At 39.4% G+C, this 23,561-nt stretch overlaps 1 protein-coding gene across 1 annotated transcript in view; it reads right to left on the bottom strand.

Moving 5' to 3' along the window:
- Positions 1-1,049: 1,049 nt before the first annotated feature.
- The window catches only part of SHISA5 (shisa family member 5), a 37,799-nt gene continuing 15,287 nt past the window's right edge, over positions 1,050-23,561 (bottom strand). The window contains exons 4-6 of the mRNA XM_063121181.1: positions 9,106-9,221; positions 7,746-7,964; positions 1,050-5,231 (exon numbers count right to left, since the gene is read on the bottom strand). Coding sequence (XP_062977251.1) covers positions 5,158-5,231; positions 7,746-7,964; positions 9,106-9,221 — 409 coding nt within the window. The 3' untranslated portion in view covers positions 1,050-5,157. The remainder of the gene's footprint in view (positions 5,232-7,745; positions 7,965-9,105; positions 9,222-23,561) is intronic.

Here is a 23,561-nt window from a genome sequence, read left to right as displayed (position 1 = left end):
TCTTCACGCAACAACAACAACAACAACAAAAGACCCCGGTAAATCAAAATTATTTTTGAGACGGAACTTGCCACTATCTCCTACCAGGTGCAGAAGCAGCAGTGCAATCAAAATGGCCCATATGCACATTGTTTGCTTCCTCTTTCAAAATAGGAAGTAATGAGGGACAGCAGCACGGGCAGAGAAGCGACGGTAAGGAAACATGGTTTACCCCTATGTGATGATGCTTCCCCCCCCCAGCAAAGACATTTAACCCAAACTCTTTCTAAAATTCTCTTTTCAATTCTGTCCTTTCATTTCAAAGCAGGCTTCTTTGGCGACACCCACTGCATTCAAGGTGCACCTTAAGGTACAGAGCATTGTTCTTCCACTCTAAACCAGTGAAATCCAAGGCACATGCAAAGCAAAAAGTCATTCCCTGAGCAATCCTAATCTGCCAATAGCTTTAGCCAGTTCTGCACAACCTCTGTTTGCATGAAAACAGAACCATTCTGAAGAGCCATATAACGTAACATAATTGCATCCAAAGTATTGTGAGGCAGCTATAAATAGATTATTTGGAAAGGAAGGAAGCAGAGCCTTCCAGAAGGATCTTTTTGTGTCTGTTTTTAACATTTAAAAAAAAACAGCAAGAGATGATACTAATATATAACAAAACAGAACAGCATTTCTCAGGTGCCCGAATGAAATGTCTTGTTCTGAATAACATGTTTTGGAAGAAGTTTCTTTCCTCGGTTTTTTTTATTATTATTATTTATTTATATCAGAAAGCATGTTGAAATGCATCTTCTATCTTGAAATGTGTTGGGCAGAATAAACATTTTGTTCAGGCACCTGGGAAATTCTCTCTCTCTCTCCAACGCCATTCTAGGCATATTCTTCAGGTCAGTTAACTTTCTTAAGTGGGACTTTCTTTGGGTCAGAACCACTGTCTTTTGTATACAGGAATGTGAATACCCCTCTAATTTTTGCATAGCTCAATTGTTGATGTAAAATGAGGGTTCATGTTGAACAGGATGTTTTATTACAAAGAGCTAAAAACATGTCAATACTTTTGAATGTGTCTTGTTTACTATGAACAACAACATACAAAGCAGGATTAAAAACCAAACACAGAATATCAACAAAAATTGCATGGTACATTGATATAGCACACTGACTATATGAATGCAGTTAGAAAAGTCTGAAAAAGGCACTTTCAAAGTTCACAATACAAAAGTAAATACAGAAAATTTACAATTTAAAGCTTACATTCTATTTCCTTTCTTCTTCAGTAAAAAAAAGTAGTAATGAAATTGACATATATACCACACACATTAAAAATCTCTCATTGGCTAGAATCCTTCCTCTATATCCTAACACACAAGTGCTATTTATTTCAACAGTACTTGAGTGTTACAGCAGGCTTACCAACAAAGAAATACTTTCTATACATAAGCAAATACTGTCAGACAAATTATGTTCTTATTGTATATTAATGTCATGTCAACATAAAATCATATGACTATATGAACTGGGGTTTCATGGGTCACAATGAAATTTGGAATTACTTATGATGTATACTCTTAATAGGCGCAATCATAAATAATAAAACCCCTCTGCCTAGTACTGGGGATAAAGTAAGCAGACAAGCTTTAAAGATACCAACTATAGTCTGAGAGCCATGGCATAATGCTGAAAGTAGATGAGAAGCAGTAACTTTATATGGAAATATGCACAGGGCGTTGGCACAATCCAAGACTGGCTGAAATATGCCTTTCATGAAGAAGGCAGGGGGAAACTTTCCTAGCAGTTTGATTTCTACCTATACATTAAGAGAAAAAAAGACAAGCTTGAAATAACACATGGAAATCTACCAACAAACCAACCCTTTTCTATGTCCAAAAGAAATATCACATCTGTCATGGGTTGTTTTCCCATTCATAATAAAACTGAGTGTGAGGGAAATGTATTTCATACTAATAATGATCAGAAACATTAGTAAAATGTGTATCATAAATTAAGATGTAGTACAGCATCTTTATGAAGACAGAGAGGTCTATGCCTACATGAAAAGCATTACAGTACAATCCTAAACACATCTACTTAGAAGTAATCTCCACTAAGTTCTCAGGTAAGTGTGGATTGCAGCCTTATCCATTATACAAGTAACTTCGTGAGTTGGAAAATGCAAGAGAAATAACAACTCTTAAGAAGGCACGAAGGTTACAGTAACTTTTCTGAAAGAATTGCTTACTCATATATATATATAAAAAACCCTACAATCTTGTAACTACATAGAAACAATCTGCTATGAAAAAGTACAGGTCCAAAAATAGACCAGTTGCCTTCTTTGCATGGTTTTCTTTCATATAAAAAAAAACCTGATAGTGGTTTGTGATGTTCCTGGTACTCGAACTACAGTACTGAATTTGTAAACCCTTTGTATATGGCTCAGGACCACAATACCTGATGAAGTGCCTCTCCTGGCATGAACCAACCTGTACACTATGCTCAGCACCCAAGGTTCTTCTCCAGGTGCCTTGTCCAGGGGAGGCTCAGAGGGCGGCAACAATAGAGAGGGCTTTCTCGGTGGTGCCTCCCAATTATGGAATGATCTCCCAGATGAGGCCTGCCTGGAGGCAAAACTACCATCTTTTTGATGCCCGGTAAAAACTGCCCTCTTCTCCCAGGTGTTTGGCAGCATATAATGAATTTTAATTACATCTTGGACTGTCTTAGGCTGATTGTTTAAAATATCATTTTTTTAGATATATGTTGTCTCTCTGTGTGTTGTCTATGTTTTTATGCAAATGCTTTTTTTTGTACTTGTGTAATGTATTCTAATGGCTTTTAATTTTTGTGAACCGCCCAGAGAACATCAGCTATGGGGAGGTATAGGAATTTAATAAATGAAATAAATCCTCACGTTGGACTAGCACTATGACGTAATTATTTGTGCCACATATGACGGATACCTATTATTCTTTAGTTCAATCTCTCTTTTTTTGTTCACACCTAATATATTCCTGAAATAATGTGTTTTAGTGTAAGGTTTTTGTTCAGCATACTTTTCCTGCCTTACTTTGTGCATCCTAAATACAATTTAGGAGACTGTGCGTATTAATATTAGAAATGAAGAGGACAACACTAGATTTCCTCAGGTAATGATATTCCCTAAATGCTGTATTTTAAATACAGATGATGGCTAAGATTTTTGTGAAATAATATTGAGACGTATAAAAGGACAAACACAGTCAGACATGGACATCTATAACGTGTGATGTCAAGAGTTGAAAATGAACTGCTATTACTCTTTTTAAGATACAATGTCTTACACACACTTACCTGGGAGTAAGCCCCAATGAACTCAATATGACTTACTTCTGAGAAGTCATATATAGGACTGCACTGTTAAAACTGTTTAAAATTAAGATGATGCAGCACACAGAGAGGTAACAGAATGGTACATCTCAACCATTTTAAACCAGATGTTTTCAAAGTGTTTCACCAGACAGCAATAATTTCCAATGCATGTACAGTTTCCAGTTTGCTTTTGAAGTCCCAATTTATACATCAAGGAATATTTGGGGGGGGGGCATATACAGTTTACAGTGCTAAAAGCGCTTCTGTAACCAATTCTGTAACAGTGGTCACTAAACTGTATATATGAATAAAATGTTCTCCCACAAGCACTGTAATCAATTTCCTTAATTGCATGAGGCAAGTTTTATTCTTCTATTTTTCAATCAGCCAAAATTCCAAATTATGGTTTTGAATACAAGAATATAATGCTCATTTAACACAGAGAGATTATTTTTAAGTTTTTGTATTGGAACACTTAAATGGGGGGGGGGACCTCTTCCACTTCAACTTTTTCCACTTAGTATTAAATTACAGAACAGTAAGTGGATTTTAAATATATATTCAAGGACAATATTCCAACTATCTGTTGTGCTTACTTGCTCCAAGATCCAAGCCAATAGGAAAGAAAGGATTGAGCAAATACTTTTCAGACAAAAAATAAAAATAAAAATGGATTATTCTCAAATGGCAGAAAAAAGCCAGACATTGTACAGCATTGTCATTGCAAGATCAAATAACTCCTTATAACAGCAAACTCGGATGGTGAGTGCTGACAAGATTGTAGACAAATCAGAGCTGGTGAGAAACAAGAGGGAGATATCATTACGTTTAACAGAATCCCAAAGTTTGCAGAAGTAAAACGATAAAACCTTAAAAGAAAAGTCCTTAAGGGAGCAAGCCTACAAAACCCCCACTGAGCATACTCAGTACTCATGGAATGTTAACTTTGGTTTGGAGCAGTGAACTGCTTGCTTGAGTTCCTTAAATCTTATACCGTCCTGGAAGAGGACATGGCTAGCTGGCTGGCACCTTGAACAGGAATACCCCTAATTTGGACATGAGAATATAATGACGACCATGACTTATATCTCACTCTTCTACTAAAAGTATTCAATACACTGTAACAGTTTGTTGCCGGCCTCTGTTGTTTGGGTTATTAATGATCTCATTGAACAGCTCTCATGCAGTGGCAGCTGAAGTGCTCTGCCTTTGGTACACTGTGTATGCCCATGACGGAAATTAAAATTGGAAAAGATTACAGTGAAGCGAATAACGATGTGGCTGCTCACAATGGACAGATACAGAGATAACTTACACTATTTCTTGCTAAAGACCGAACAGCATTCTAAGATTATTTCCCTTAAGACACACCTCACTTTCTGACAGTTTTATTGAAGTATACCTCTTGGTTTCTAAACACTTATAATTACTGGCTAAGTTACGGCAGGAGATGCTTATTGTATGTCTCATCACAGCCTCTCGCTTCTCCTACACCTCACAATGTTGTATAAAGTATCAATGATTTCCACTCTACATATTTCTTGCCTTTACATCTTTTTTCTTTTTTAGAACTTTCAATCATTTTATTTGCTTGAGATATAAGAAAACAAATCCACGTAGGATCCGCTTTTCTTGTGCTACCTGATTTTTTCTTCTTCCAAAAAACAAAAAACAAAAAAACCTCATTGTGTTCAGGTCCATCCCCCGCAACTCCCCACCCACAATGTATCATAGAACTATTTTAAGAATGTACACATCAAAACAGGTTCAGTTTGAAGAGGTTTCTGCATAGACACACAGCAGTCAGTCCATTTAATATGAAGGCTTTGGGGGATCCATATATGCTGGATTATAAGGTGGCTGAATTGCAGGAGCTCCAGCACCGGCTGTAAAACAAGAACAAACATTTTAAATACATAACGTTTTGTCCTGGACGTATCTGATAATGTTCTGTCTTGCAAGTTTCTAAGGATCTCCATTAACTCCCGGATAATATATGTATTTATAAGTTCAGAGAACATTTCCCACTTGATAGGCAAGATCTTCAAATTAGATTGTAAGCAGCCCATTATTTAAGGCTTTATCTCAAAATGAATTAAACTGAATATTCCTTCTTCAAGAGCTGCAATACACACTCTGAATCGAGTATCTTAACAGAAAAGATTCAAAAGACAGTAGCAAGAGTATAAACAATTTCTCTGGGAAAGTATTCTATGTGTATATAATTTTAAGGGTAGTCCAAAGCCTAGTATCCATATGGCATGCTGCTCACAGTGCAACTGTATTCCTGATATGCCTGTAAGGTGGGGGTTGGGACTGAACCTTAATCACCCTGCAACTCAGCCCAAACACCCATCAGCTTGGTGATGGGCTAGCATCACTCTTGTCCCAGTATTGCACTATGCCAGCCCACCTGCTAGGCTGACAAGTCATTACTAGTGCAACAGGCAAAAACAGGCAGAGTTGGAAGTGCGGGCTTTAACTAGAATCCTATACCACCACTTAGGTTGAGATAACATTACGCTTCGAAAAGAAATGTAGTAATTTAAAATCCCTTTTATGGAAGTCGAGTGCCTCAGATAACTGTCCACCCAATGGAGGATAGAATCCCAGCTATTATTATTATTATTATTATTATTATTATTATTATTATTTATTTATTTATTTATATAGCACCATCAATGTACATGGTGCTGTACAGAGTAAAACAATAAATAGCGAGACCCTGCCGCATAGGCTTACATTCTAATAAAACCATAATAGAACAATAAGGAGGGGAAGAGAAAGCAAACAGGCACAGGGTAGGGTAAACAGGCACTGGGTAGGGTAAAACTAACAGTATAAAGTCAGAACAAAATCAAGTTTTAAAAGCTTTAGGAAAAAGAAAAGTTTTTAGCTGAGCTTTAAAAGCTGTGGTTGAACTCGTAGTTCTCAAATGTTCTGGAAGAGCGTTCCAGGCATAAGGGGCAGCCGAAGAAAATGGACGAAGCCGAGCAAGGGAAGTAGAGACCCTTGGGCAGGCGAGAAACATGGCATCAGAGGAGCGAAGAGCACGAGTGGGGCAATAGTGTGAGATGAGAGAGGAGAGATAGGAAGGAGCTAGACCGTGAAAAGCTTTGTAGGTCAACAGGAGAAGTTTATATTGGATTCTGAAGTGAATTGGAAGCCAATGAAGAGATTTCAGAAGTGGAGTTACATGGTCAGAGCGGCGAGCCAAGAAGATGATCTTAGCAGCAGAGTGATGAACAGAAACCAATGAACTGATGTGAGAAGAAGGAAGGCCAGTGAGAAGAAGGTTGCAGTAGTCCAACCGAGAAATAACCAATGCATGAACAAGAGTCTTGGCAGAAGAGACAGACAAAAATGATCGAATCCTGGCAATATTATACAGGAAAAAACGACAGGATTTAGCTACTGCCTCAATATGAGGAATAAAGGAGAGCGAGGAATCAAATATAAAGCCAAGACTACGAGCTTCCTTGACTGGAGTAAGTGTAACATCATTGACAGTAAGAGAGAATGAGAGATGAGGAGAAGGTTTAGGAGGAAAAACAAGCAATTCAGTCTAACTATGCAGTCAATCGCACACCACAAGGATTATATAAAATTCATCTGAGGACTACGGATCTTAAATATTAATAAGCCTAGTGTAGGGCAACATCACTGATTTCATGTCTAGAAATGTTGGGAGTACAGAAGGGAGACTTTAGTGATGACAACTTTATTGAAATGGCACTTGGCACAAACAACAAACAGCTAAGGAGAAGCTTTTTCCTAAAGCTTTTAAAACTTGATGTTGTTTGGACTTTACACTGTTAGTTTTACCCTACCCTGTGCCTGTTTACCCTACCCAGTGCCGGTTTACATTCTCTTCCCCTCCTTATTGCTTTACTATGATTTTATTAGAATGTAAGCCTATGCGGCAGGGTCTTGCGATTTACTGTTTTACTCTGTACAGCACCATGTACATTGATGGTGCTATATAAATAAATAAATAAATAATAATAATAATAATAATAATAAAAAAGAAGGAAAATATATTAACAATTTCTAATAGTGTTTCCTACACAGAAGTCACAGACACAGGGTAAGTGTGCCATGAAGCTGTCCATTCATGAAAGCTGTCCAATTACACCAATGGGAAAGTTTAATAAAGCATCTACCCTTCTCAATCTATGGTTAAACTTCATAGAAAAACTCCCTAATTAAGACACCAAACCTGAATAATCTCTTTTATTTTTCTCTGAACATATTTCCAAGGGAGAAACTATGGTGAGTGCCAGGAAAGATTGCATAGGTAAATAACTGTCAAGCATGTTTTCCTTTTGTTTTTAAGCTATTTACAGTAAGAAAAAGAATGGTTTGAAATTTTCCCTTCAAGACAGCTGGACTCTGCTTACCTGCCATTGTTTCATGGTAAGCTGGTGGTGCTGCAGGAGGTGCAGGGTAAGGTGGAGGATACTGTGTTGGGTACGGGGCTGCTGGCATTCCAGGCTGTGGCTGCACAGGTACAGGATGATACCCTTGGTATGCTCCAGCAGGATAACTGACTGGGACTCCAGGCTGCTGAGGATACGGCACCTGTACCACAGTAGTGGCTGTAGTTGTGGTCACAATAGCTGTAAAGCACGAGAAGAGAGCCGAGTAGGCAAGTCAATATATGAAGGATGTTACCTTTGCAAACAGTCCTTTGCACCTTCTTTCACAAAGTATTCTCTCACTTGATTTGTGTTGTGCAACTCAATTGGCAGCAAGTTTATTTTAGAGTTATCCCCACTACATGCCTGAGATGGGGAGCAAAGAAGTTCACCTCCTCACACAAGATCTTAGCATTGCTAAAATGCGGAAGAACGACGTGCAGTTTTGCTACGCTTCCAACTTTTATTTTTACTTTTCAAATCTTAGGTATTGCTACTGATGCCAGTGGGAATAGCCCTGGACTCTGATATATGAAAGTAATGGTTTACTACTCATTTAGTCACCTTCAAATTTATCTACAATAAAAATCACCATTCCCAATACAACTGCAGCACAAAAGACTAAGGTTGCATTCCTGTACTTATCTGACAGTATAATATTATAACTATATAATATTAGTTATATAGATGTATTTAATTTAAAACATTTTGAGAGGATGACGCTTAAATACTGTTCTTTTGTGCCACTGAGGTATTAAACATATTGAGCAGGCTAAATTTCCTTTCTTCTTTTATTTATTTATAATCCTGCCTTTCTATTAAAAATTGTGTTCAAGGTAGCTAACAATAAAATACTGAAAAAACAATAAAATTATAATTAAACCATTAAACACATCAATAAAAACAATAATAAAAATAAAAGATAAATAACCGACCACCTCATTCTGTCTAGATCCTCCTAATCCACTATTTGCCACCATAATGTACACTTTATTTACTGGAAAATGCTTTAGAACATCACATGGCAAATTTCTCTGCTCTGAAGTGATTTCTCTGCTTCAAAGTTCTGCTACCTTCTTTTTTTTTTAAAAGAAATATTTCCTAATGACATTTCACTGTTTGCTCCACTACCTAACAATTCTTAAACATTAGACTCATCTTCCTATAATCTGATCTGTAAATTATCCTACATATACATCCCAGAATTGCACATTATGCTGGACAGTGCTGTAAAAAAGTATTATAAAAAGTTTCTTGGCCATGAAGGATTTCTTCTTCCTTCTCATTTGATAATAGTACTCATCTTTTTACTAGGAAAAAGTAAACTACAGACAATACTTACGTCGTGGTTCCCTCCGGCAGGCTTTATACAGACAACAACATGAGCAGGTGAAGCAGACAATGATGGTCACTATAAACAGGATGAAAATAGATACTCCAATTGCTATAATAGACCCACTAAAGGAGAAAACAGAGATTTGAATGTTAGGTTTTTAAGGCCATAAAATGCCCCGAGATCATCAAAAAGAGGTCTTGCTCTGAGTGCCCTCACATGCTGAGGTATGATGAGTGGCTACATGGAGCAGTGCCTTTTCAGTAATAGACCCCCAGTTATGAAATACCACCCCGTCCCCCCAAGAGGTCCACCTGGCACCTAGTGTTCATTTGCAATTATTGTATTTCCACTGTATAGTGAGGCAATACAACTGAAAGCACTTTAGTTCTCTGAACTGAAAACAAACCAAAAAATGACTCATGAAAGAAAGCTAGTAAATCCTTGAGATGGCTGTGAGCCATCTGACAGCTTCAATACTGGCTGACTCTCAAGCTCAGATCAAGGTTTGGGGAAAAAACACCCACACACAGCTTGAACTTATTGAATGTTCCATTCTTTGAATGCAATAAATAAGTGTTTCACGAAAATTAGATCCATGATTATACAAAGAGTCAAATTCAACAGCATGATTACTCAGCAGTGATGTGGGGCAGAAAATTGACCAGATCTTTCTTCACATGGTTTCAAATGGATGCTGGCAATACATCCAGATCTGGTAGCCACACTTTAAAGCAGGATTAGGCAACCTTTTTGGGCTTGTGGGCACCTGTGACAATTTGAAAACATGACTTAAGCACCACCACAATATGGCCACAAGGAGACAGAGTATGAGGCAGAGATGGGGTCTGAGCCCATCTAAATTCCTCTGAACCCAAAGTTTTCAGTGCCAACAGAAACCTATTTCACAGAAGGCAAATTCTTTTTCTCCCCCACTCTCTCCTTTGCCCATCCAACTCATTCCCTCCTTATCTGTTTGTCTCTCTTTGATCACCATTCACAGATGCACTCTCTCTCACACCCACACACACCATGGATCCATCATGCCTAACTGCATACATAAATGCATGCATGTCCCTCCCTTCTCTTCCTCACTGCAAGCAGACACTAAATCACACACACTCTTTTTCAGAATTCTTCCAAAATTCCCCCCCAACCCTTTCTCTCTCAGGTTGCTCACAACTAACTCCCTCCGTCCCTGGTGTTCTTCTTGCTCTCCCTGCCCCCTCCTCAATGCCCTTCCTAGCACTCATTAGCTCCCACTGTTCTCTTTCGCTCATCCCCAGCTTACTAGACACAATGAAAGAAATCTCTCTTCTGAAACTAGTGTTTGCCTTGTGGGTGGGAGTTCCTATACATACATTTTGTGCACACTGTAGAATTTTGCATGCTCACTTCCTGTTGCTTTTGATAGAAAAGGGTCTTGCCTTTCCCTTGTGTGCAATTACAGAAATGTGCAATCTGACATGAAGAAATTATAAAAAATGAAACTGGACAGCCGGCACAGGGAGGGGAGGGATATGGTGGAGGGAGTGTACACACCTTATTCCACATCTTCCACACAAGCTGGGCACTTTTGCCCTTCCCTGTGAAGATTGCTCTCCTGGCTTTGCTTGTGAAAGCAGTCAAAAAAGAAAAAAAGAGGGGTTGTCAAAAGCAAAGCCGTGAAAGCAATCTTTTTCCCCAAACCAGGGATGACCATCTCGCTTTATGGGAAGGAAGAGGGGTATTGTGGGTGGGACTGGGGCATGATGTGGGGGGACCCCCCAATGGGGTCTCCTCATCATGGCATTGCTGGGAAGCCCACATAAAAGTGGGTGATTTTAATCCTTCTACCACCACCATCCCCATGGGGTGTGGGAAAAAAGGGTTAAGATCACCCACTTACCTGGGGATTTGCTGGTTGTGTCTCAGTAGGGAAGCCCCCTCAGGGGTTCTCCCACATGACCTTCCAGTCCCCCTCCATCACCCCTTCCTTAGCATAGAATAACATGGGGCACTTTAAAGCCCAGGGCAATCCTACAGATTTAAAGCCCCACGTGCCAAAAATCAGATGAGGCAGGAGAATCCAACATCCCACTATGGGTTCTGTCAGCCTAAGGGTCCATGCTTGGGGGTTGGATTATCCTCCCATCTAATTTGAACATGGGCACTTTCCCCGCAAGCCTCATTTGTGCCCCAAATCTGGCCAGGATTTTTTTAAAGGGCTCCAATTGTGATCAAGACTGTGATTGAAACCAGAAAGGGGAATGTGGTGACAGACAAGATGCCACCAGGTCCCCTGGTATGTGGGTGAGGGAGAGGGAAGTGGGATGACATGATGAACAACCCACCCTGTGTAGCTAGTCACCCATCATGGGCTAGCATGATGTATGAACAGCCCTACTGACTGTATCACACAACACAGCAACCCACTGTGAATGACAAGCCATGATGGATTGTTGTGTCAGGTGAACCCACACTGATTCCCACAGGCTAGCTTATGCATGGGCAACAAGCCAGCCTAACAATCCATGGTTTGTTTTAGGGGTTATTATACCCATGATAAGTTGGTGTATCATCTGAAACTGTCAACTAATCGTAGGTTGTGGACATTGGGTATTGAGCTAATGCTGGCATTAGCAAGAGAGCAGAACCCCCTGCTGCTCTTGCCATGCAATCTCGCCTGTCTACTGGTACCCAAGTGGCACTTTGGAGAGCTGTCACTCATTTGACCAAGCCTTTTTTCCCTTCATCTTTTACATCCCAACATTTGCATAAAATGGGGCTGGTTGGGGTTTTTTTGCCCCAGGAGTGTGTGCAAATGTTCTTGTATTTTTTTGGGGGGGGGGGTCAGTTTGGCAAGAAGGGGTTAAATATACAATAGTTGGACAGGCTTTAACATTTGACAGGTCAGGGAAAGGGATCAGATTGGCCCTTTAGCAAAGTTATCCTTAAACTCTAGCCCAGTGGTTCTCAACCTTCCTAATGCCGCGACCCTTTAACACAGTTCCTCATGTTGTGGTAACCCCCAACCATAAAATTATTTTCGTTCTTCTCTACACGATCCATTGTCATGGGATGGTTTGCTAATGAAAATAATACATAACAATAGCTTTAATAATACAAAAGATGATACATGACATAGTTCAGTCAATACAGTTTCCTAAGACCATCGGAAATATGTGTTTTCCGATGGTCTTAGGCGACCCCTGTGAAAGGGTCATTCGACCCCCAAAGGGGTCCCGACCCACAGGTTGAGAACCGCTGTAAAGTGTGGGATTTACCCTTGGGGGATGGGTCCCTACTTCTATTCCACTCCTCCCCAAGTCTCTCCAAAGCCATTTTAAGGGCGATCTAGGTTCCAGCCCATTTTCAAAGCTTTTCCTTTACTACAAATAGGAACTTTGAAAATGAGGTGGACCCTACATCACCCTTAAAACCACTTGGGGAAGACTCAAGGGAGGGGTGGCATGGAAGATGGGAACCCCCAAGGGTAGGTTCCACACTACAGAACTTGAGGATAACTGTACTAAAGGTAAGATCTGGTCCCATTTCCCCAACCTGTCAGTGTGTAATTTCCACACACTGACACCTGCCAAATTGGGGAAAGGGGATCAGATTGCACTTAGCAACCTGATCCTCAGGCTTTGAAGTGTGAAACCTGCCCTTGGGCTACTCCTTTCATTAAATCTCTCCCCTAGTGCTGCCTAGCCACACATATCCCTGGAGAAGGGATATTTAAGGACAGCAGCAGCAGAATATCAGAAGGCTGAGAAAAGGTTTTAACGTCATGTTATCTTTGCCTCTCTCTTAGCTGTCCCACCACCAAAAGACAAGTTAACTTCATATTGAATTTTACAATATGCTGTAAACTAGGTGTAGGGTGGAACAATTGGTAAATCTCTGGTGGTTATTTGGAATATATGTACAAGAATTTCTGACTTCTAGTTTACCAATGGCAAGAATAAAATTGTTCCTATCCTGCCATAAAATTTGTGGCAACCAGAAATGTATTTTTGTGTGGAAAGGGGCTCAGAATTATTTAATTCTATGTGAATTTCTTTTGTATCAGGCTCTGGCTAGTAGATAAAAACAAAGTAGATCCCACAAGCCTGAAGTCTGCCCACTCCTGTTTTAAGCTGCTTAGAGCATCCTTTAGATCAAAAGTGGTATAAATATATTGAGTAACATTTTTGTTTTTGTTTTTTTAAAAGGAAATAAAAAATTCTGAACTGTGTTTTAATTAGACTTAATTAAATTAGATTTAATTTACTGAATACATTTTGATTGACTAAAAAGGCATTTTAAGATTAAACAGGCAAAAAATTTTTATATTTTTTTTCAACAACTGAAGACGAAAACAAGAACAACTGTACATGACAAGCACCATTTTAGAAGAGGCACTCCGCTTTCACTCTCACCCAGGAGGCAACACCTCTGGGATGGCATCTGCTGCAACATAGACTGGTACCATCTAAAAAAGTGTGACTCCCCTTCCTCCCTCCCCTGTCTTATCATATGCAAATTTATAGAGATGTAAATGATTTAAAACTAATTAGATTTTGTCAGGAGACAGATGTAGTTTTACTTTCAAGATGAATTGAACAACATGGAACGTGTATGTACCTTGCTCAAGAACACACTAATTAAAATTATTTGCTATAAATGTTCCCGAGTCCATTGTTTCCTGCAGGCCTAACTGTAATTTTAATATGTAACCAGAAAACTGACTCATATACTCCAAAACAGGATATAACTGATGCTAGAAAAATACAACACTATTCACTGCCTTCCTCCACAGGTGAATGCTCCCACAGGCAGAAAGGAAAGGGAGGCAATTTTTATTAACCCCCCCCCCACCCATTCCACTGCAGCTTCCTATGCTCCCCTCCCCATATCGGCTCCAGAGGATTGGGGGACCCTGTGGAACATGGGGTTGCATGGGAAAGAACGAATTAGGGGAAATTACCACCCCACAACCTTCCCCCAGTGGGTAGCTTTCACTTCATCCCAGTTCCCTCCACAAACTGAAGAGCCCCAATTCACAGAAGGACAAACCTGAATCCAATCCATTTTTATTAAAGCTGACCAGGTTTTATCTGAATGAGACCCATCTTGTTTGCCTCTTTGTCCTGCAATAGTATCCTGACAATTGTCTCTTTCTTCAGAGTGCATCAAATGTAGACTAATGATGAAAGCAAAACACAAATCCTTACAAATGCCTTAAAAGCAACACTGGCTATTGGATTGAACACTGCACCTTGACTAGACTCTCAAGCACACAAAGAAACCAAATCTAAGCAACAGTGCTGTTACGTGGCTAAATGAAGTAATAACTCTTATTAGTAAGAAAGTCCAGGAAGTTTAAAAATACAGCCATAGGAGAAACGTTTGCCACTGAAATTAGAATACTTGTTCTGCCTGTAAAGCAGAACTCTGCAAATGACTAGGTCAGCCAATGACAAAAGTAGAGCTTTTTAAAAAGGAAGTTTAGAGCTGCACAGTGGTGTATGGTTGTAATTCACATACATAGTGCATAATGTAGAAACCTGTCCAGTTTCACATCGGGGGGAAATCAGACAAAAAAACAGATGCACAAATGGGCCTACAGGCCTCAGGTCACACACTTCTTTACTATATGGGTGACAACAAATCCTGGTACAACTAAAGCAAACTCTTAAAGAAGTTATAATCCTTTTATTTAATTTTTCTCTTTCAGCATAAGTAATCGGACTAGAGAAGTCAAGCACTTGGGACCAAAAGTGAAAAGCTTTTCTTCCTAAAGGCAGCACATCCTTCTCTTATCTTGAGAAGCACAATATAGCTTTATATGATAGTAGCATGTCTCTGGGAGCTTTTGGTATGTCTATCGAGATAGCCTGAATAAGCTGCTCTGTTGGTCGGAGGGGCTATGTGACTGAGAAGGAGAAGAGCAATGGGAAGGGTGGGGGTAGAGTTTAGGGCAGAGCTGACTTTTGACCGGAGCATGTTTCCCTCTAAACAGAGAGTTTGAAAGAACTGATATTTCAGACTTCCCTTTGATGTCAACATGAGCTTGACCTATTATAATGATTAATCTAGATAGATTTCTCTACTCTTGAGGTTCAATCATTTCACCTTTGAGAGTTGACTTGTTAGCTCCAGTGGCAATCATTTAAATAGCTTCAAGGAAGCTTTTTTCACTGGGGATCAGACTGCCTACTGTGCTGTAGTGATATTTCAGACACAAGCGTTTCATGTAATTTTGTCCTAATAAGGGCACCCTTGGTATTTTCTGGCATCCCATGGCCCTTCTTAAGATACAGACAACTTCACATGTCAGCAAAAGGGTCCAATGCTCTAGAATGATTTCCTCCATCTTTGAAACAATGGCATACACCTTGTACAGAACAGCAGTGGAGTCTGTGGGTACTATTTTGGCAGGGGGAAAGGAAATAGGAAAGCTTGCTGAAGGTCTTGGGTTAGAGAGGAACCTAGAATACTAGCTTTACTTTTCACAGAATTGTTACTTTTTACATCAGCTAACATATTACAACTTCCGGATGACTTAAACTGCACAAATCTTGTAGAACCAAACATTTTGTGTCTGACTGTACATTTTAAAGAGCCCTGAAAGAAAGGTAAGAAGGGCCAGACTAAAAGGTAATCTACTTGCCATCAGGAGATATGCTTCAAAATTACTATTAGTGCTCAGAATATAATGGGCCTAAAGTTTTATGTATGATTCTACTCTGCCTCATTCTTTAGCCTTAAAAGAATGAGGATCACCACTGCTCTGAAAATGAAGCTAGCTATGTTTATTTTGCACCAGGCTTTTAACTTACTAATCACAGAAGAATCAGAGGATCTTCCAAGTGGCTTTTTGGTGCAACAACTCCCAATTATATTCAAGCATTTAACATTCCCTTTGATTAGCAGAGTCATTTGAACTTGGGACTTTGTACATTAAAAACTCAAACTCATGTATGAGTTTGGCTGTAATCCTAAACACACTTGCCTGGAAGCTGCACAGAAATCAATGGGTCTTAATAAGCACAGTTAGGTTTGTTTTACAAAAATATACTGTTTAGGCTTTGATTAGCTTTCCATAAGTTATGGGCCAGTTGAGCCATTAACTCTTTATGTAGCCTAGTTATGCTTCAATTCTATTTCTAAACTGGCCTAGTGTAGTTTAAAACAATTGAAACAATTACAAAATATTCTGTAAGTATTTATGTTATAGCAAGTTTCATAACTGGGAGCAGCTACTGAGGGTGTTTCCAGTTACAGGACACAACACAGCTCACTTGCCAGGAATTACTTCAATGTGGTCCAGTTCTTGCATCTCTCACAGAAGATCTTCATATGCATAGTGCGCATACACTGATCTGTCTCCTACCTACCCACCCCACCATGCAGTTGACCTCACTGGCCTGCACATGATCCTTTCCAGCACCTGAGAGCTGGTCTGGTAAATATGAGGCATCTGGGAAGAATCAGTGAGTTCCCATCCCCCATGGCTCAGCTCCTCGTTAACCATACCAAGTATAAGGTGCTTATGTGGAGGAGAAGGAATGGCCCGGACACAAGATTCCTTACCTGGAAACATAGCATAAGAACATAAGAACAGCTGTGGTGGATCAAATAAAGGTCTATCTAGTCTAGTATTCTACTCCCAGTGATCAACCATATGCCTATGGGAAGCCATAATGACTAGTAACCATGATAAGGAATTCATCTAATCCACTTTAGCCAAGTTGGTGGCCATCACTAGTTTTTGCAGAAGTGATTTTCATTGTTTAACTACGTGCTGTGTGAAGTACTGCATTTTATCTGTCCTGAATTTCCCATAGTCCAGCAGTTCAACAATCCAGCAAAGGACAAAAAACTACATACTGTCAAGTACAGTACCAACACATTTGACAAATCAGTGCTAAACTTTATATCTTGCTGAATGTAAAGATATTTCTTTATGACAACCCAGAAATTTTAAGGGAGCAAAATCTATGAATGCTCAATCCTTCCACTCTCTAGCAGCCTTTTTGTTTGCTTTTGGTCATTATGGTTGTGTTTGTTGTATTGATGTAAATAAAAAACAAAACACAATGCATTATTACTTAATAAAAGAACTCTTGCTTTCTAAATGTGGTGCACATTTTTAATTAACACCCACCCACCCCCACCAAAGGTAAGGACTTGCAGGCAAGGCATTCACAATTATCCACTGCAATCCCAATACTAATACTAATTTGTTTTAGGAATGTGCTGTCCGTATTTATTCATTTTTTTAATTGCAGATAAGCATGTAACAAGAAAAACAACACACTGTCTTTGATGTAAACATTGCTCCCTATTTATATTTACTCTCAACTAAATAGTTTTGCATTCAAAATGTTTCAGTGTAATAGAAGTAAAAATAAAATGCAGTTCAAAAGTTATCTCTAAACAATAAAGCTGAGTACCATTTCAGTCACAAGTTCCAACTTGAAGGTTATAAAAATCCCCCCTCCCTGTTTCAGTTTATGAGCTTCAGTAAAAAGCTTCAATAAAAAATAATTTCAGATAGAAGTTTTGAGGGAAAATAAGTTGCTAAGTGGTGATTTATTGTTCTGTCCTCTTTAGCTATTGTGTTTGCCTTGCATTTCCAATGAATAAGAGTAAACATTATACAGATTTAATAGCTTCTCCTTTGTTAATTATTATTCACGCCTGATGAAATTGTTTGCTTTTTTATATATCTGAGGGAGTTCTGTATTTGGCTAAACCTTAATTAAAAAAGACCTGAACTGTATACATTGTAACTTCGTAATCTAAAGCTATGTAGGAAATCCCCAATGTTCACAGTTTATAACATGAGAGAAAATTCGCCTGCAAACAGAACAAGTAAAGCTTACCTCATTTTTATTCCCAGCACAGCCTTTTAACCCAAATTTTCTTTAGAATTATATCTTTTCAGTTCTGTCCTTCTCTTTGATCATTCTCTCTGAGAAACGAAAGTTACTGCATCCTGGAGATGTGCTAATTGTGTAACATCTTATGCGTGTGGTTATGTTTGCAGTGACATCAACAGGAAAGCATAGCATTGGTCACACCCACAGTGTTCAAATCTTAAAAACCCTTCTTAAAGGAACAGACCACTGCTGAACTACAGAGGAATCCAAAGCAAAAACATTTCCTGACCCTTCGTAAACTGCCCACTAGCTTTAACTTATCGCACACAACAGAAAATAGAACCATTCCAAATATAGCAATATAATTTAACACCATTATATGTAAAATATTGTGATGCAGCTATAAAACAGATCCTCTTGGAAGGAAGGAAGCAGCAAAACCTCCCAAAGGGATCATTTAGAGTGCTTTTTCTTTTAACAATGCAATCCTAGGTATGTCTGCTCCAAAGCAAGTCCCACTGAGTTCAGTAAGATTTACTCTAAGTGTGTGTATAAGATAGCAGCAGTAATGTTTCATTACCTATATGGCATCCTTACAACTGAGGTATTTAATGTGCAATCCTATCTGTGTTTACATGGGGGGGGGGGAGTCCTACAACTCCCAGCATACCCCAGCCAGCCATGCTGGCTGGGGAATGTTGGAAATTGTAGCACTTTTCTGCATAGGATTGCACCTTTAACCATCTGATCTAGTTGGCCACTGTAGTAATCAGCATGATGTACTAGACCGAGCTTTGGCCTGATCCAGCAGGGATGTATTTATCTTCTCATAAAGTACAAATTCTTACAAGCATGTAGTTACCTTTTCTTGCTTATTATGGTTGTTTTCATCATCAACCAAATACCACTACTTCTGATAATACAAGAGTAGTTGCAACTCCAAGAATGATAATTGTTTATACCCCAGGCCTGTCTGGATGCAACCATGCTAAAAACCAAAAATGGTATTTTCCCACAGAAAATGAGATCAGAGAAGTTCAGTTTCTTCCTAGTTGATCTGACCATTTATATTCCTCTAGTCTTTCAACAATCATACTAATTGAAATGTCCATATATGTTTCATTTACATTGGAAGCCAATGATGAGGGAGGGGGGAGTTTTTCCCACTTTTCAAAATGAGTTAATTTAATTTTATGAAACAAACATAATCAACACAATACAAATTACATTGGGCAATACAAATTGATAGAATACTAGTCAAGTGTAAACATCACCATTGTAATTAACTTCTCCACCCCCAAAAAGACTATGATTAGGATGTACAGCTCTTCAAGAATGCTAAAATTTGTATTTTGACAGCTTTCAGTGCCTTAAGTTTTCCTGTCTTAAAATTTAAAATATGAGTAGTATTCAATGTTGCCCATGTGCCACCACTGCCAAAACGGAAACCTAACCCTTCCTAAGGCAACTGGAAAATTAGCGAAAAAACACCCCTCATTTTCAGGACGGAATACGCTCCCATAATGACCATTTTAACAGGGGCGCTACCTTCCTGTTGCAGTGGTGGTGGGTTCTGCTACATAAGGAGAGCTATGCTGGATCAGACCAACGATCCATCTAGTCCAGTACTCTGCTGACACAGTGGTCAACTAGCTGTTTACCACGAACTCTGATTCTGAGTTATCTTCTGCCAGCTCCTTTATTACTCTAGGATGCAGTTCATCAGGCCCTGGAGATTTGAAGTCATTCAAAGAAAGTAGGTGTTCCTTGGCCATTTGTTTATCAATCTCAAACTGCAATCCTTCTCTTCCACTTATAGTTCACTTTTTCCAGGGGGGTCATAGACCCACTTTTGGGAGAGGACTGAGCCAAAGTACGAATTGAGCACTTTGGCTTTTCTTTGTCATCTGTTATCAATTTGCCATCCTCATTAAGCAGTTGAACCACCATTTCTTTCCTCTGTCTTTTACTATGCACATACCCGAAGAAAGCTCTTTTGTTGCTTTTAGCATTCCTTGCTAGCCTCAGCTCATTCTCAGCTTTAGCCTTCCTGATGCCATTTTTGCACTTCTGTACTACATGCCTGTACTTTTCTTTTGTAGCCTGGCCTTCCTTCCACTTTCTATATGTGCCTTTTTTTTGTTTTCAGGTCATCTCTAAGCTTTTTGTGGAGCCACATTTGTTTCTTCTGTTGTCTTCTATCTTTTTTCCTAGTTGGAATTGTTTGTACTTGTGCCTTTAAATTTCCCTTTTTAAAAACTCCCACCCATCATGGACTCCTTTTCTCATTAGGGTCACTTGCTATGGGACCTTACTTATCATAGTTCTGAGTTTATTAAAACCGGCTTTCCTGAAATCCAGAGAACGCGTGTGGCAACACTCATCTTTTGCTTCCTTTAAAATCAAGAACTCAAGTATGACGTGGTCATCCCTATTGGTCAGTATCAATACTCCTTTAATTCCATTGTCATCCAATGGTCCAACTGCCTCTCTAGTTTGTTTTCTGCTTCTGATATATTTAAAGAATTCTTTATTGTTGGCCACAGTATTGATAGTGATATGCTCTTCAAAATGCTTTTTTTGCATCTCTTATTGCTTGTTTGCATCACCTTTGTGCAAACTTGTGCTACCTTTGCTTTCCTCACATGGGAAAGGCTTCCATTTTCTGAAGGAAGCCTTCTTTTCTTTAATAGCTCTCTTGACACTACTAATTAACCATGCCAGTGATCTCTTGGACTAGATGCTATCTTTCCTAATCTGTGATGTACATTTTAACTGAGCTTGTGTTATTGTGGCTTTGACTACCCTCCAAGTATCTTGAAGGGAAGTAACCCTCTTGACTTCCCCTTTCAATTTCCTTTTCACCAGTTCACAGTCATTTACGGCATCAAGAAATTTAACTTCTTGTCATTACTGAAACATGTCTTTATCCAATCAATGCGGAAAAATTGAAGTCACCCACTATTATAACGCTTCCTTGTTTGGAGGCCTCCCTGATTTTGTTTTCCATCTCAAAGTCACCCTGAGCATTCTGATCTGAGCTGTGATAGCACATACCTAGCACTAAGTTAGTTTTGGAGCCCAGTATTGTCACCCACAGTGCTTCTGTGGAAGAGTCTACCACCTTTAGATGTTCTAGTTTGCTTGACACTATGCCCTCTTTAATGTACAAAAACATTTCCCTCAGTAGTTTTCCATGTTCTTCCTGTAATACTTATATCCAGAGGTGACTGTATCCTACTAGTTTTCTCTGTTGCATCAGGTTTCTGTAATGCTCACTTTATCTAGGTTCTCCTTTAAAACCAAGCACTCCAACTCTCCCATTTTGGCTTGGAGGCTGCTAGCATTTGCAGAGAAACACCTATATCCAGCATCCCTCCCCAGATGTCTCTTGCATGTGAATCTTTTGCTATAGCACTTAGAGGCCTCTGATTGGGTATGATGTTCTACCACATACTCATGGCTTCTTTTCTCTCCTTCTACATTTTGGCAATAGAAAACATTTTCATTTGGGATGATTTAACTGAACTGGATGCTTCTCAGCTTCTATTGGCTTTCCTCCAGGGTTTATTTTAAAAGCTGCTCTGTCACCTTTTTTATGTTAAGTCGCAGCAGTCTGGTTCCATTTTGGTTCAAGTGGAACTCATCCCAAAATGCCTGTCCCAAAATGTTCCCCAAACAAATCTGAACCCCTTCTCCCTGTACTAGCTTTTCATCCACACATTGAGATTCCTCAGCTTCACCTGTCTAGCTGGCCCTGCACATGGAACTGGTGTAGTATTTCAGAGAAAGCCACTTTGATGGCCCTGGATTTCATCTTCCTAACTAGCAACCTAAATTTAATTTCCAAGACCTTATGACTACATTTCCCCAAATCACAAGGGCAGGACAAGATACTATCTACTGTAAATAAATATATATAATTGAGTTCTCATGTTTTCAAGTACTTTCAGAAATTCCTGTTATAAGTTCTAAGGAAAGCTTTGAAATTGTTAGAACAAATACACTGAACCTCCACCAAGTATGCTTTATTGAATTTTTCTTCCCTAATCACATTTTTCAGTTCAACTATTTTTGGCTACCGGGAAATCTTTTCAGATGACATTACATGACATTAGTAAACAAGACTAAAAAAGTAAGTCAAACAAATGTGCTAATGCAACTCTCCATAGATGTAGAGCAGTAGAAAATATTCTGGAAAACCCACATAACTGACTGAAGCTAGTCTGGCACAGTTGATGGTTTGTGGTCCAAATTTGCTATCTGAAAAGGGGTGTTTTATTTAGGAAATTAACTGTATGGATTTATATTTCAAGAGTAGCATGCACACCTTCACAGTTGTGAAGGAATGCAGGTTTTTAAAAAAGCCTCTGTATAACCTTAAAACAACAATAGGGTTTTCTTGTCCATATGTCCCATCGAAGTCCACGCAAGGAAAGGTGAGGAGAAAGATGCGGGTGGGGGAAGAAGGTGGAGAGGTCATGCTACTCTTTGAGGTTGCGTTTTTCCTGTGGTTATTCACAGCCATGCAGCTCTGTAGGAGGGCAGTTAAAAAGATCTTCAAAAAACAATCCACATATGGATTTCTTGCCTGCAAATCCAACCAAAATCCATGCAACTATAGAAAGAAGGAAAGGAGGAGGATAAAAATGTGGAGGGGGGAAGAGAAGGGGGATATTGCAAAAGAGGTGTTTACAGCTTTAAAACCACTCCTACCGGTGAGAGTTATAATACCACTACAGCAAAAAACAAATGATTGGTAGTGTATGAAAACAGCAATCACCCCCAAAAGTTGTCATAGAAGTAGTTTGGAAAAAAATTGAGCACTGGGAGAGAAATAGCAGCAACCTAATGGGATAGGATATGCATTGTCCACCACACATATGAGGCAGACCTTACAATTCCAGGATAAAAACACTGGTGTACGCTGGCCCTAGGTTGTTAGCAGTGTACCTTTAAATATCAAATAAGTGACAACATGTGAAAAAGTGTCACATATTTAGAAACAGAGTGCAGATTTTATGGTACAGGGGCCTCGAAGCTATATTTCACCATGTACTCAATAACAATTCAAGCAACCATTGAAAGTTTCCATTTGGCTCTTGAACTAACTATACTTTCTTCTTCCAAGTCACATGAGTTTCCAAGATCTTTGGCACAGGAGGACAAGTTGGACAAGCAGCCTACTGAAGATGCACACATGGAAGAAAGCATGCAAACTGAGATCTTCTCCCAGAAATGAAGCTAGACCCGCCCTGCACAGATCAGGTGGCTATTTTTGCAGAAGAGTTTGGTAAACATTTAGAAAGCAAGCTTGCTCAACAGAAGTCAACACATTCTGGCCAGCTTTCCTAGACAGCCAAAATTTGGTTGTGGCTAGGACTGCCCTCCTTGCCTACATCTCTGAAAAAGAATATGAGGCCAGGGGGAAATCAGTGCCAAGCTCTAAGGTTGGAGATGGGGAGGGGGAGTGCAGAAAACAACCCCCTGTCCTCCAACAGACCAGAGCTAGAGAGTGCAGAGGCTTGCTAATGAAGTCCAAGTGACCACCAGGTGCAGAGGTAAGCCAATGCACTCCTGCCTCTTCCTTCCAGCTCTGAGCTGGAGACAGGA

Source organism: Elgaria multicarinata, chromosome 3, assembly GCF_023053635.1.
Source record: "Elgaria multicarinata webbii isolate HBS135686 ecotype San Diego chromosome 3, rElgMul1.1.pri, whole genome shotgun sequence".
NCBI classification, from domain to species: Eukaryota; Metazoa; Chordata; class Lepidosauria; order Squamata; family Anguidae; genus Elgaria; species Elgaria multicarinata.
The sequence above is the reverse complement of the archived record's forward strand: the minus strand, read 5'-3'. Positions and strand labels throughout refer to the sequence as shown.